Consider the following 15,787-nt stretch of genomic DNA (forward strand, 5'->3'; position numbering starts at 1 on the left):
TTGAGAAGTTGCTGGTATATTGCTGCATCATGCTGTGAACACTTTCAGTTTGAGTCCGTTAAGTTTTAATTTAAAAGTTATCTAAAACAGGCAGTGTTTGTTCCATTAGCAGTTAGCTTCCACCACTCAGAGCATTTATTTACTTCCAACATGCTCACAGTGTTGTAACATCTTTTGACCATATGTAAGGGAATATTACTGATAATAACCGTTTAACCATTATAGACTGTACCTGAGCCAGTTGGTTTTGTGACAATGTAAAGACCTAAAAATGTATATAAAATCCAGGAGTGCCATTTATTTTCCTTGGTGCTGTGGAAGAAGGCAGATGTTAGCTTCTGCAGTAGTGCTAAATTGGTTTCCATTGTGAGTATTAAGATATATTTGGTATTTAAAATATTAAAATAGGCAGTTCTAAGCATTTTTATGGGGTTTGTGAAATGTTCGAGGATTTTAGTAATTCATGGGTGGTTGTAGTCTCTAACATCCACGAATACTGGGTGACCACTGTATGCTGTATTTATGATGATATCGTGTCAATGTATGTCAGAGAATCAGAGATGTTTGCACTATTGTTTCCTTATTTTTGGCACATCAGTTAACAACTTTTATAAATCTTATATAATTTTTAAACCATCTGTCAGAGTCAGTTCTGCCAAATGTTTTTATTTAACATCCTTATTGGAAATATTCTCAAATAAAAATATACTCTCACGCTGTTTATCTGATATCAGTCCTTTTGCAGCATCTTTACTTCTGCGTATTTATGTGGAATGATGAGACAAAAATGAATGGAACTTTACCACTTAGGTTCAATTGAAGCTTCTTCGCTGAAGAAGAAAAAAAGAACCTTAGTATCAGACAGACAACCAGACAGTAAACTGTGAGAATGAAATTTGAAGAAGTGTACTCTGGGGTTAAAAAAAAATCTTCCCAAGCTGGTTCCCATGACCAGCATCCAGAACAGGAATGTGGCTGATGGGAGAAATTCCATTAAGCTCATCTTAATTTAGCAAAGGTTTGGGAACGATGAAAATGTTGGTTCTCTTTTTCTTTCAGTTTGAGGGTTTTTACTGTTATGAATGAAAACAATTTTCTGTGTATTTCAACTAAAAACAACAATGAATAACTTTTAAAATTTATTTGACCTTTATTTAACCAGGAAAGTCCAATTAGATTAAAAAAAAAATTCAAGAAAGACCTGGCTGAGAGGCAGCAAGGGCTATACAACCATTACAAGTAATTACACAAATAAATACAAATAAACAGTCACAATTTAAGGAAGTCATCCCTGGTGCTCTCAGTCTGGACTTAAAAGTTTTTGATGAAATCAAATTTTGAGTCTTTTTGCAACATGTTCAGTGTAGAATAGACAAAGGCCCCTTCTCAATTCCTGTGCAGGGAAATAGTACATGATTGGATAAAATGATAAAAATATCTGTAGAGGAATTAAATTAGAACTACTTTTTTTAATGTTTGGCTTTATATTCAAAGAAAGAAAATGATGAAATCAACATTCAAGTTGAGTTTCATGGCCAGATTAAATTTATTACGTTTCAGTTGATTTGGTCTTCCTAATGCTTTAGCTCTTGGTAATAAATAAAAACTACTTTATACAACTTTTTTAACAGCACTCTCAAGTGGCGTTTTTTATAATGACTGAACGAGTTCAGGGATAACCCACAACGAACACATGTAATTATAAAGTGTTTAATAACAGAACGTACAAAGGAGAATTTAAGTAACATTCATCAAGAAAAATCTAATTAAGAGAATGAGGCTAATCAGAACCTGGGAGCAGATTTAGATTTAGTTCTACATTTTGACAACCCAGTAAAATCAGTTGCAAAATGATCATAAAGACATTTCCAAAAGCTATTCAATCAAAAATGGTCCCAGAAAAACTGGTGCATGCCTTTATTTTTAGTGGGTTACAGTAGATCCTTACAGATCAGTAAGGCAGCTGCAGCTCATCCACAACACTGCTGCCAGAGTCCTGATCAACACCAGCAAAACACAATTTCGTAACTGCAGTGTTTCCATGAAATAAGAAACGCAATTAAAATCACACATAAATAAATGTGTTCAAGCAATAAGTTGTTATAAAACATGCCATGCCATCAACCTCCTGTCACTTCATGTCGTCTTCTTCGTCTTTTCCGCTTGTAGTTACATCCGATTATTTTTTTTAAAAAAACAAGAAAACAAGCATTCAGTACAACAGAGAAAACATGTGTATACATAACCAAGAACAAAATCATTTATTTGATTACATAACTTGTGATGCTAAGAAGTGTTTCCATTGCACTTTTGTGAAATACACCAATTTCACAGCCAAAACACCACCTTATATAGCACAAAAACTTTCTATAGAAAAAGTTGAGTTTTTTCTTTCTTTACTTTTATTTGGGGTGTTTTCATTAAGGATTTGTTTTTGGAATTTCAATTTGCCTAATGATATGGTCAGTGGAAACTCAGCTAATGTCTCTGTTTTAAAGCCTTAATCCTTTATGTGGTGATTTTATGCTTATACTTTATTTCCTTTAATTTGATGTCCTGTAGAACTTTCATGCTGTAGAAATAAGTTTGGCTTGACTGATGCTGCCACCCCTTGTTTTACAGGACGGACGGTGAGTTCAGTTTACTTGTATTTAATTTCCAATAATCTTTCTTGTTAGATCATGGACTGAACAGTGTATTTCTGTCAACAATTGGCTTTTTTGCTGCTCTTCCTTAAAGGTCCTTAAAGGTTTGCAAAGTGCACCACTAATAGTTCTGTTGACAGATTTTCCCACTTGAGCTGAACTCTGACATGTTCAAAGCTTGGGATAGTGTTTCACAGACTAAACTTATCCTCTTCGTGATGCCGTTTGTTCAGTCATGTTCCCAAGCAAACCTCTTAGACAGAACACTTGAATTTATTCTGAGATTAAATTCAATATTACTACCTATTTACTTACAATAGGTGACTTCTGAAGCCAATTGGTTGCAGTTAATTTTGTTTAGAAGCAGCAGAGAAAAGGCTGTGGAGGATAAATTTACTCCATACTATTAAGAATTTCATTGGTAGAAAATTGACAAAGCTACTAAATGTAAGGTTTGGTTAATTGATGTAAATCCATCCATCCATTTTCTAACACCCTTGTCCCTAGAGGGGTCAATCTCCAGCTAACGTTCCGGGCGAGAGGCGGGGTCACCCTGGACAGGTCGCCAGTCTGTCACAGGGCAACACAAAGACATACAGGACAAACAACCATGAACACACACACACACACACACACCTAGGGTAGAGAAATCAATTAACCTGACAGTCATGTTTTTGGACTGTGGGAGGAAGCCGGAGTACCCGGAGAGAACCCATGCATGCAAACTCCATGCAGAAAGATCCCGGGTCGGGAATCCAACCCAGGACCTTCTTGCTGCAAGGCAACAGTGCTACCAACTGCGCCAATGTACAGCTGTTTGATGTAAATGTAGAATAAAAATCAACTAGTTTTAAGAGCAGTAATTCTTTGGCCAACACCGCCCTCTGGTGGGTTTAATGTTAATAAATCAGACCAGAGAACCTTCTCCCCCACAAACCTTTGATTTTCTTAGAACAGAGGTGGGTAAAGTGGCCAAATATTTTACTCAAGCAAGAGTAGCACTAACTCAACTTTTTTTTTATTTTTATTAAAGTAAACAAAGAAAACATCCACAAAATTATTAGAGTAACATTAAAAAAAGGTATTTGGTAAAAATGGGTACTTAGCTACTGAGAAACTGATCCTAACATCTGATTTAATATTAAAAATGTCAGAGTTTTGCAAATAGTTATCTCATGAATAAGTTTGTCTCTCTACTCTAAGCTGGAAGCAGGGTGAGGTGGACCATCCTGTTCTTGGAGAAACCGGTTTCAGCCAGTTCAGAGAAACCCCTCTACTCCTTGTCTTTAAGTTTCTATTTTATGACCAACCCCCACCCCGCTTTCAATAAACCAGGCTGCTGCAGGGGGCGAGTTGGAGTTGTTCCTGAGGCACCACTGAGACTCTCCCTCTTTGCAAAGGCTGAAGTGATACTACTCTCTGTGTGGATCTTCATATGTAAAGGTTAAAATACCCCACAAAAAAAATTCATCAAACAAAAATATTATGTTTTGTGAAAATTTAGGGATGTTAAAGACTAAAATTAAAATAACTCATATAACTACAGATAACAAAATAAGCAAGAGAAACTTTCTTTTTCAAAATGCACTTCTTTCGATATAAACCTTATGAAACTAAAATTTATTGTAGGTAATGTATATTTATGTTAGAACAACATAAAAGATGTTCAGTGACAAAATATACAATTTACTGTATAAGCAGTTGCTATCTAAATGGCAAAAAGGTTCAGCAAATATAGAATAATATTAGAACAGCAAACAGGATGTCTCACTTCAACATAAATTGCATGTCTCTGTCTGATGCACTTTTGTCTAAAACATGTTACTCAGAGTGAGTAGAGAAGCTAATAATTTTAGTGAGGTATGATTAGTGATACTTTATAGAAGCATGTATGACATGTTGGAAATACCACTTCAAAAATGAACCCCAATTTTTACTCCCATGACAGACTAAATAATCCAAATTATCTCTGGTCATTTTTGACTGTAACTTTACAAAAGGCACCTAGTACCTGTAGGTACAATTAACCATTTTAAGCCTGATACACAAAATTGTCAGAAAATGTTGATATTAAGAATTTTATTGGATATTTCTAACAAATACTTTTGTATCCTTTTCATATTCAATACATTAAAGCATTTCAATTAATTTAATTGACATGAATAAGAAGATACCATTTAATGATTTTTAAAAACACTCGGACACTCAACAGGATTAATCACTTTTACCATTTTTAAAAATGTTTGGAAAAAAGTTTATAGTAAATGAGCAATTGCTCCAGGCAATGAGTTTTGATTAAAATACTAACTTTGTTAATGAATTAGAAGCTTTTAAGGGTTTTGGAGATTTCTTTTAGCATTTTGCGGCCTGCTTTCAGGGTTAGCTTGCTTGGACAACCAAACTTGGACATGTTGTTTCGAATGTCCTCCATTTTTAAACAATTTTCTGTTCAGTTGGCTGGTTGCTTTCAGATTATTCTCTTTCAAACCATCACCAGACTTATAAGCTGCTACAATCTTCTTTTGAAGGCCTCAGAAAGCTCTTTTGATCTCAACATGGGATTTAGTCTCACCTCAGCAGTAGCTGCGATTCCATTAGCTGTGTTCCATTTAGCATAGCATTGAGCAAATTAGAATTACGAAAATAAATGTGCTTAATCGAAACACACAAAAAAAGAAGAATAAGATAAGATGTTTATTCTCAAGGATGAGGTGGTTTTTAAGCCATATCAAAATTGGTATTTGTCACATAACTTTTTTTCCTATTACTCCAGTTTGCATAAAGCAGCAATGTGCTTATTTGTGGGCTCAACAAAAGTTGTATCATTGCAAAGTGTTGAATGCATAACTCCTCTCTAAAATCTACAACTACAATTTCCTCAAAATGCTGCATACCTGGTCACTCCCAACTATAAGGAGCTTGACAGCCTAACACCTGAACAAATTGTTAATGTCTCCTATGATGATTGATATTAGCAATATGGCAATTGAGAAATTGTTGGGTTTTTTGTTTTTTTGCATTAGCAGAATATTATAAGTCTGCGGTGAAGCTGAATACAGCAGTGACATTGAACGTGACTGTTTCAGATAAAGTCAAAGTAAAAAGTTGTCTGATGTTAAAAATTTGTAGCTTTTAAGTTCCACACTTTTGTTTGATTTATTCAGTTTTGGTGGGAGTAAATGATGAGTTTTCCTAGTTATTTTTCAAGTTGTAATGTCATATATTTTTTTAGTAATAAAAAGGTATTCTCTTCTGTTTCTATTGTTCCTTCATATTTTAGTTTCTCAGTATTATCAAAACTGATAACCAGTATTCATATGTAAACTTTTTTTTATTTCAGTATAGATGAAAAATCACTTTGACACCTGAGAAAACACTTGCCGTGTTGGTGTCATCTGTTTTTCTTTTCTCTTTCCCATATTTACAGCCTCACCTGTTTGACATCCATATTCTCACAGCGTGTTGCAGCTCATGTGTCATCTATATTTATATCCTAAACATGCCTTGTTTACTGCTGCCTCCATATTCCCTGGTTAAGTCACAACAGTTACACACAAATGAGATGATTTATTTAAGGAAACTCTTAGAATCTGTACATCTAAGTTTGAGTTTCCAGTCGGCGCTCACATGAAACGTAACTACAGACTCACGTTTTCTATTGTAACACGTGTTAAAATGACTTGTGCCTATAAACTTCTGCTATTGCGCCTCAAAAGCAAGTGATTTGCACTTTTGTCCTTCAGCACAAAATGTGTGTCATGACAGAGGCTTTTATTTTGAAACTCGATCCAGTGGGGATCAGAAATTCCCAGCATTCCTGTGACATAGCTGATCCTTCACTGTAGTCTCTGTGATTGGGTTTACATGTCAGTCAGTTTAGATACAGTAGATGCAAGATAATCAGGTTCAAAACAATTATCTAAACTGTTTAATCCAGACTCCTTTAAAAGCCAGGCAATAAATTTAGCTGCTGTTTACAGTAAGTAATTTGCTGTTGTGTGGGCTGAGTTAACCTTTTGTAGTTAATCTGACTGGTAACATACTTTTTTCAATCTTTAACAGCTACGTTTAGTTACTGTGAGCACGAAAGTTTACAGCTTTTCCCTGCTCTTTCTCCCTCTTTTGAAAATAAGAAGAACTGGCTAAAATAGAATCTGAATCTGAACTAATTTTATTTAACTACATTGTTTCAACAACGACAGTTTGGCCGTCTACACACAGAGGTGAAAAGGTGCCATAACTAAGTTAGGCCGTCTTAAGAGATTAGCAGGTTCTCAGCTGATTTACCAAGGTGTCAGACCTTAATGAGCTTTATATGGTTAAAGATTATTCAGAGCTGCTGGAAGGAAAAGCCAGGTGAGTCAAATGTCAAAACATCTTACAGCAGGTGCTTCCAAAGTGTGGCGCTGGCACCGTTTGTGAACCTCTGCCTAATTTTGTGACTGTAATTTCAGAATCTGGCAGATGGACACTGTTTTTTAAAAATCTTTTCAGTCAATAATTTCACAAACAAATAAGATATTGTCGATACAAAAAAATGTCAGGTAAGTCATAATTTTTTCTCATTTATTAACCAGGTTTCTGCATGTTTATTAACATTGCACATTGCATTTATCATTTGTCTACAGACTAATGACTTTTAACAAAAGAAACACATTCAACAAACACACCATCGACTACCAAATAATTAGGAAATTGAAACTTGTAAGTGAATATTGAAATGATTCTTCTCCAGACTGATTCTAAAATCAAAAATTGTATTTATTGTGTGACAAATATTTTTTTTTGTTATGTAACAACATTTTATCAGTTCTATAAGTATTACCACAAAACCTAAAGGAAGAGATTTCATGGTCTAGTTCTGAGGATTACCTCCTTTATTCTAAAGTGTCTGTGTACTTTAGTAAAAAAAAAAAAAAAAAACACTCCTTGAATTCTAGGATTTTAATTAATCTGGACTCAAGACCAGTTCTGACATTATTTAAATCTGATTTAAATAATGTCTAGTTCAAAAAATATGCAACAGATTTTTTTGGCAAACAAAGATTGAGCCAAAAGACAGAAAAAGTTTTTACTTGGACAATAGAGTCAAACTCTGAGTCAACACCCTGTAGAACCAAATTCATAAAGCTTTGCTTTGGTTCATCCATCAGTATTTGTTTCTGGACGACTCTTTTAAATTCCCACCACAATGTTTGAACTGAATTAAGGTCTGACCTTAGAATGAGATTCAAACACCTTGATTCCTTCATTTATTTAGCCACAATGTTGTTGATATGTTGCAGAGTAACTTACTGAGTCCAGAGTGGGAGGGAGTGTACCCACCTTTCAGATTTCTTGTTGTCATAACAGTAATACATTCCATTGTTTTGGTCTATAAAATAAAAATACATCACAAACACATTTAGGTTTATGTTTGGAAAAAAATATATCTTAAAACAAAAATAAAACCTAAGAGTCTTGTTGATCATCAGGATCATTTGCTTCTGATTCTGAAACTGCCAACGTCTGTAACAAAGTTTGTTGCCTAAGAATAGTAATCCCATTTTTAATCTCGAAAAACAGAACCCATGCATGACACGTTAAAACTTTTTCATCCAATCTTCCACCTTCAAAGACTTTTTGTCTCGTAACAGCTGAGGGGAACTGGCTTCATGTAAAAAAAGACCCTGCTTCTCTAGTTTCTGTTTTTCTTTACACAACTGTCAGTGTTGCAAAAGGCCTTTTGTTGTGCAGTACCCACAGTTGCCATTAGGTGACACTAAAAACAATAATTTCACTTTTTGTTTTATATCAATAATCAGGTTACAGAGTTTAATTCTATTCACAAAACACATAGACTCCCACCTGAATCCATAACGATGGATTCAAATCATTGTCAGGCTTTATTTCACTTTTGCACATATAAAGTTCAGAGTTTACAGCCTAACAGCAGCAGCCTTTGAATGCACCCTTGCTGCTGATCATGGCTTTTCTTTCAAGACATTCCTGTCACGTTGCTGCTGTTAGCTGGGCTTTGGTGGAAGGGAGGTGACACTGATCCCACCCAGAGCTGCTTACAGCTGGCTCGTTTCCCACACATCCAAGAAGAGCAGTGAAGGATCATGTAACACAGACAGTAACTAAGCAGGTGTGGCACTCAGATTGTCCAGATCCATAAGTAGTGATTATAACACCTCAGAATAGGTAGCGTGTGTCCAAATCCAAAGATTACGCTGGTGAGATCCTGTCTGAAGAAAACTAATCCTAAGAAATCAGGAAGTTTCAAGTGCCCTGGATTGATCAAGAAGGAAGACACTTCTCTGGAAGAAAAGAAAAGAATCTGATATTAACTAGATGCTGGTTTAGTTAGCAAAGCTTGTTCATTAGGGTATATCAATGAATCCACCTAGCTTCCAAGTCCATAGATAAAAATGTAATTTCATTAACTTCTTTCAACATAGAGAGTATTTGACTTTGCATTTTGGTGACCCTTCTGAGCCACCGTAACTATCATAGTTTTTACCTACAAATACAAAAGCATGTGAGGGCAGCTGCATTGCCCTGCAGATGATTGCTTGAATCTTAGCACATTGCCACCAAATCTAGTATGTGTTACTAGATTTTAGGCACTGCATCAAGAACATTTCCAAAATTTTGCTGAATCCATCCATGATGAGCACAGAATTGTGAAGTGGAAGGGAAATGATACAAGGTTCTCAAACATTTTGTGTTGTTTTCTGTCCTCTGAATCATGTGGAGCCACATTGCTGAAGTTACAACTGCAAGCCCTTCGGGGTACGACTCTGACAACATTGTTCTAGAGACCGACATTTTCAATGTCTCCCATTCTTCTTTGCAACATCGTTCAAGCTCAGTTAGAGCAGACAAAGAGGATTTACGAACAGCAATTTTCCAGTATTGCCACACATTCTCAATTAGACTTTAGGGTCCCTTATGTCAGTCTGTCAATTCCTCCACCATCCCTCTGATATCCAAACTTTGGGTCCACAGGGGAATAGGTCAAGACATCCCTCCTGTAGTGACATCCTCCAACGTCCATGGTGTCTCCACCTGATATGTCCCATTTGATTATTTGTCAGATGGGACATATAATCCCTCCAGAATCTTCCCCAGGGTCTCGCCTAGTGCGACATGGCAAGAAAACCTCCAAAGGAAGAGATGCCTGAACCACCTTGACCAACCCCGTTTGATGCAGAGAACCAGCTGCTCTCTACTTTGAGCTCCAACTGGATAACAGAACTCCTTTCCACATCTAAGGCTGAGTCCAGCCAAACTGCAGAGGAAATTCATTTCAGATGCTTGAATTTAGGATCTCATTCTTTTGGTTATGGTCCATATATCTCAAGACCATAGCTGACGGTCAGAACATAGACAGTCCAGTAAATCACAAGCTTTGCTTCTTGACTCAACTCTTTGTTCAGCACAATTGTCTGGAGCATTGCCTGAAATTCTGCAATTGAAGCCACAAATAAGATTTTTTTAAAAAAAGAAAAACCTAGATGAGTATCTAATTAAATGTCACAAATATAATTTCTTAAGCTTCTTCTGTTTTCTTTTATGAACATTATATTGTCAAAAGTATTTGCTCTGCCTTTACACTCATGTGGTATCCTGGTAAGTGGTATCCTGTTGCTAATCTGAAGACTTTAAGAACTTTTCAGAATCTGCTTCAAAGAAGATAAAGTGTAATTATGTCAGTTTTGTACCATTCCTCCAGAATCACATTTGTCATTTTAGACACTAATAATTCACCAAAAAGCCTGACACTCCAATTCAGCCCAGAAATGCTGAAGTTAGACAATATCTTCCAAACCAAACTCACCTAAGAGATTGTGTCCAACTCTTGAAAGAGTCCGACTCCCTAATCCCCTGTGCAGCAGATTCACAGACAACACAGTCCAGTCATGCAGGTGCTGTTCTCCTGAGCTCAGTGCTTTGAATAGATGAGTCAACGAGTGTTTTTCATAAAACAAAGTGCTACTTTGTGTCCCTTTATAACATAAAGTGAGAAAGTGAAAAAAGTTTAAGAGGTATGGATACTTCTACAAGATTTAGCTAAGTGAAGTGAGGTTAGAAAAAAAAATAAATCAGGAAACAAGTCTTTTTTTTTTTTGCTTCTGAAGTTTTTTATTTTGACCTTTCAACCTTTCTGTCCAAAACCAAACACAGCTACAAAATCCTTGTCTTTAGAGCACCGAATACAGTAAATTAAATTAAACCGACACTCTTGCAGTCTGTGAAATCAGGTGAATATAATCTGTCGATCCAGATGGTACCCTTGGTAGTTTTTCTGAAAACAGAAGCTCTGGTAACAAAGTTAGGCATGGTGACGGTTTGCCAGCTGATTTCACACTCTGAGCATAGTTGGTGGTTTTTACAAGGCCACAATAAGATATTAAACACTCACAATTCTTCGCTGTGAAGAGGCAGATAACAAACGTGTGACCCTTAGCATGATTCGTCTCCTTGACGAACATCAAATCCGATGCCAGGCAGGAGTTAAAACAAGAGCTCAGAGAGGAAGGGCTCTTCAGTTGTAACAAAACACAAAAAGAAGGTATTGTCTGAGTTCAGCATGTGGAAATTTAAGAGCGCTCATATCAGATGAAAGCTTCACTCAGAAACTCCACTCCACAACAAAATCCCCACCAGATGTCCCAACATTTCTCCAATTTATTATTAACTGATATTTGCTGACTTTTATCATTTACAATAGTAAAAATGAACCTTTGTCATGGAGAACAGAATGAATGACAGGTCAGGCCACCTATCATGGCAAGTAACGTTTAAATGAGATTAGCATTTATTAGGACAGATCCACAAATAATAAGTGCTGCAGTGTTACGTTTGGTCACTTGTACAACGTCCTGGAACCGTTCTTCGCCCAACATGTACGAAATAAATACACCTTCTGTACAAATGACTAAACATAAAACCAGATACTGAACACATATGGAGCTGAAAATAACCTAAACAAATACATTAAATATTCTCATCTTTGTTTTGTCTCTCTTCAACATTTTCACGATGTGGATGACTTGAGGTAAGCGACAAGATCCTGGCGCTCTCCCTTCTTCTTGATGCCAGCAAAGATCATTTTGGTGCCAGGGATGTACTTCTTGGGGTTCTCCAGGTACTCCATGAGGGTGTCGTCACTCCAGACGATGCCTAGCAGAATTTAAAAAAAAAAAGCAAAGGAAAAAAAAGAAAAAGCTAAATTAGGTAAAGTTTCTTACTTTCCATTTATAATCTGGACCCAGAAATTGTCACTGACCTTTGCTTTTGTTAGCATCTGTGTAGGAGTAGCCCTCCGCCTGTCCAGTCTTGCGTCCGAAAATACCGTGCAGGTTGGGGCCCACCTTGTGCTTGCCGCCCGCCTCCACGGTGTGGCATTGAGCACACTTCTGGACAAAAACCTTCTTTCCTTTCTCAACGTCACCCATGATGAGCTCTGGAAATGGGAAAGCAAAATGAAAGGTGAATTTCAGGGTCACTGATGTGTATAAACAAACATACAGTAAGTGCCAATAATACCAGCGCAGACGCCGGGCACTTCTGTCCTTTCTTTCTATAACTTTGAAGGTTACTTAAGGTGACACCGTGTTCCTCATCCCTAACAAGTGCGGCCTCCATGATGTAACACCGGCAGCTGGCTGATGTAAATTCTAGAAAACCCGACAGGCATATGGATATGGCACTACAAAGCTGTACGTTTCTTTCCATAAAAAGCAAAAGACGGTTGCCAGGTTTGCGAGGTAATTAAGGTCAGTCTTAATAGTATAAAGTCAGATGGAGACAGCTTTGGTGTTTAGGTTCATGAGGAAAGAAGCCAACACTAATGAACTTAGCTGAAGGTGTTTTAATAATAGGTGCTTCTGTGGCCTCTGGTGTTTTGTCCGGTAAGTAAAGCAGATTAGCTAACACGATATAAGCTTGATGGTGGTGTCTTTACTTTGGTCAAATAAGGTTAATTTCAACTTAAACCCTACTTTCTTCTTTCTTTAAGAGGTTTAGAGTTCAATTCCCCCAAAACATTTTAAAGTGAGCCTGATAATTCGGTCTCAGTCACTTTAAGGGATTACATTTTCTTTTACACAATCACCAAACACTTCATTATTGCTTAACCACCATATAATGTAATGTCAAGCTGAAGTAAGACGTGTTACCTTGACTACAGCAATTTGTTGCTTTCTAAAAACATAAAATGTAACATAAATTTATCTCCAACAGAAGGCACATGTGTTTAAGTCTAAAAGCAACTAAAAGAGCCAATTCGACCAACTCTAATCGCTGCTGTTCCGGACCGGCCTGCCTCTGGGTTAGGCGCGTGAACGTTTCCTATAAAGGCAGTCAAGGATGCTTCAATGTCGCTGTTCAAGCAGAGCTCCGACAAAGCAGTTTCTGCTGAGAAATTTCCAGGAGGCCCGGGTGGTTTCTACGTGAATATGAAACGTTAATATAACCGCCAAAATGCCCGCATTGCACCTTATAAAACCCTCACGTTACTTAACCGTTACACAGTACGCAAAGAGAGCAAGTGAGCTATTCACCAACATGCAAGCTAACGGTAACGGCACACCGTGTCCTTAAACTCGCCCAGTTCCCTTCAGAGCCTTATTCTTAGAAAACTATATCTGGGTCTATCTATTTCGGATATAGTAATTCAATAGAAGGCATAAAAATTACCTTTCGGCTAAAACGTGCCGGTAAAAAAAAATCTCTCGGAACAGAACAGATCCAACTCTGTCACTGAGCAGCGCTTTCTGGCGAACGTGAGAAGGTCACACCGCTTTAAGGCACCGGCTTTTTACGTCATTGCGCAATCACGTCACGTGCTAAGGATTTACGCCACGCTCACGCTACATTCAAGGACTACTAGGAATTTAAAGTTTATCAAACCATACCTCCATGTCTTCACAGGCTTTTACCATGTAAAAGACTATTTTAAATGAACCAATGTCTATTTATAGAAAAAAAAACATGCTGATTTTTTGTACTAAGTTGGAAATAAACGGAATATATTTCACTCAAAAACAAATGGATGGATTGATTGAGAACACGTGGGTAAATCGCGTTCCGACAGAGAGTTAAAGGCGTCTGGATCCTCTCCATCTGACCCTCGATGTCCCCAAATGACTAAAAAAAGCCTAAATTGTTAAACATGTACACGGTATCTACATATGTTAAGATAAACTAAGGTAAACATCTCAGGTATCGAAACCAAATTGATATTGAGATCATATTAGAAACTTATTGAGGTTCATTTTTGTGCTGGCAGAACCAGATTGAGGATTAATCCTTTGGATCAAAAGTTCACAGACTTACCTTAGTAAATACTTAGGTTTAGACCAACATATCGACATTTTAAAGCAGCAAAATATATTATTTGTTGTGTTGTTTCACAAGGAAGAGAAAGACATACTGAACATACATATTGGCACTGAAGGTTAGTCTGAATTTTGTGGTTTTGCTTTGTTTTCAAATTTTATTCAAATTTTATTTTATTCTGTGTTAAGTTCCAAAATGACACAATTATAAAATGCATCGGAAATCACCTGGAGTCCAAATTCCAAGAGGAAAATTTGTACACTCATTTTGATGCCACTTATTCTTTTTCATTTTGCATTCCTAAACAAACCATTCAATCCCTTCTACCAGTTTTTTAAATTTCAATTTAGGAAGTTTCATAAATTATGTAGAGAAACTATTGTAAAAATAACATGCACATTTTAATATGTTCTGATAATTCTGAGAAATGTTGCATTAGCCTTTCTCCCTGCGATGGATTGGCAACCTGTCCAGGGTGACCCCACCTCTCTGGAGATGGACACCAGCCCCCTGGCAGCCCCACTAAAGATGTGTAGGATAGTGGATGAAAAACCTCTCTCCAATATTTTTGCTTCTTACCTCTCTTTGGACTGAAGACTTACAAAATATGACATGTTGTAATAGTTTTGAATAAACTCCTGCAAGTGAACTTTTTCTATATGATTTCAAAATTTACATTTCCTTAACATATCGTCAAAAAAACAAAACAAAACAAAAACTTTAATAGCTTAGTACAAAAAAACCCTTGGCAAACGATTTCACTTCATCCGCCAAAAGGATTTACGCCAGGCTCACGCCACATTCAAGGACTACTAGGAATTTTAAAGTTTATCAAACCATACCTCCATGTCTTCATAGGCTTTTATCATGTAAAAGACTGTAAGTACAACATGACTAAAACTATGTTGGTAAGGAATGATGAGAACATGATCCTTCTAAGACTGGAGATCCATGATGACTCTTTGGAGATACTTGGATCATATGAGTTACAACATTTATTTTACCTTGGAAATGAAAAACTGAAGTGAATTTGGCCGTTTTCGAAAGAGTTCAGATCGGTTTGCCCCTTTGCTATTTGTTGTTCCTTCCTGCTATTATTTCATATCCATAATAATAACCATTTCTTGTCTCATGTGCCTGCCATTTTATCTGGATTTTGTTCTCATGTTTTAGAGTTGTTAAATTTGCTGTGTTGGCTAATTTAATGAGCTGTGAAGAAAAATATCGGTTTAACAAATGCCTAATTTATAAGCATATTTGTATGCCTGTTCCAGCTAAAGAACCCAAAACTACAGATGGATTTAAAGACTATCTGGATTTTTAATATTTAGAAAAGGAAATATTTAATATGCATACAAGAGAAGTAAAGAGAATTTTATGTTTTTGGTATGAACTGACACATTGTTGGTACAAAACTGTCACTTGGTATTTTGTTTAAAAATAAGTAGAAAATGACCAAAACTGGCAGAAACCACTCAAGTAACTCTTTCATCTGTTATTCAGTTCTACTTTCTAGTTCTAGAAAATAGTTCTAGTTAGTTTGAAAGCCTTGACCTTATAAAAAAAAAATCGGAGTTTAAATATTTACTCATCTTTATAGAGCAAACTGTCGGTGTGTAGACAGTACATTAATTAAGTCAAGAGCATAGAACAGCAGACATGTTGTACAAACTTTCCATTAAGGAAGGCAAAATGGCTTCTGGGAAGGTCATTCTAGGAAGAAGTCAATAATCTATAAGTAAGCTGCCTAAGTTGTCAACATGTTTTCATGAAAATGAAACCTTATTAGACTGTCTGACAATAAACTTGGA

General features: G+C 36.5%; 1 protein-coding gene across 1 annotated transcript; it reads right to left on the bottom strand.

The window, feature by feature from the left end:
• Positions 1 to 10,751: 10,751 nt before the first annotated feature.
• Positions 10,752 to 13,450, bottom strand: LOC102224281 (cytochrome c). Its single transcript, XM_005814607.3, has 3 exons — positions 13,335 to 13,450; positions 11,923 to 12,099; positions 10,752 to 11,816 (listed from the first exon to the last, which is right to left on the bottom strand). Exons 2-3 carry the CDS (start codon positions 12,089 to 12,091, stop codon positions 11,671 to 11,673), a joined length of 315 nt encoding a protein of 104 aa, XP_005814664.1. The 5' UTR covers positions 12,092 to 12,099; positions 13,335 to 13,450; the 3' UTR covers positions 10,752 to 11,670.
• Between the last annotated feature and the right edge of the window lie 2,337 nt (positions 13,451 to 15,787).

Source organism: Xiphophorus maculatus, chromosome 22, assembly GCF_002775205.1.
Source record: "Xiphophorus maculatus strain JP 163 A chromosome 22, X_maculatus-5.0-male, whole genome shotgun sequence".
NCBI classification, from domain to species: Eukaryota; Metazoa; Chordata; class Actinopteri; order Cyprinodontiformes; family Poeciliidae; genus Xiphophorus; species Xiphophorus maculatus.

Coding starts and splice junctions, on each gene's coding strand:
- LOC102224281 (XM_005814607.3), bottom strand. CDS start 12,091: ATGGGTGACGTTGAGAAAGGAAAGAAGGTTTTTGTCCAGAAGTGTGCT. Junction 11,817..11,922: donor AGATGCTAACAAAAGCAAAG/GTCAGTGACAAT, acceptor AAATTCTGCTAG/GCATCGTCTGGAGTGACGAC.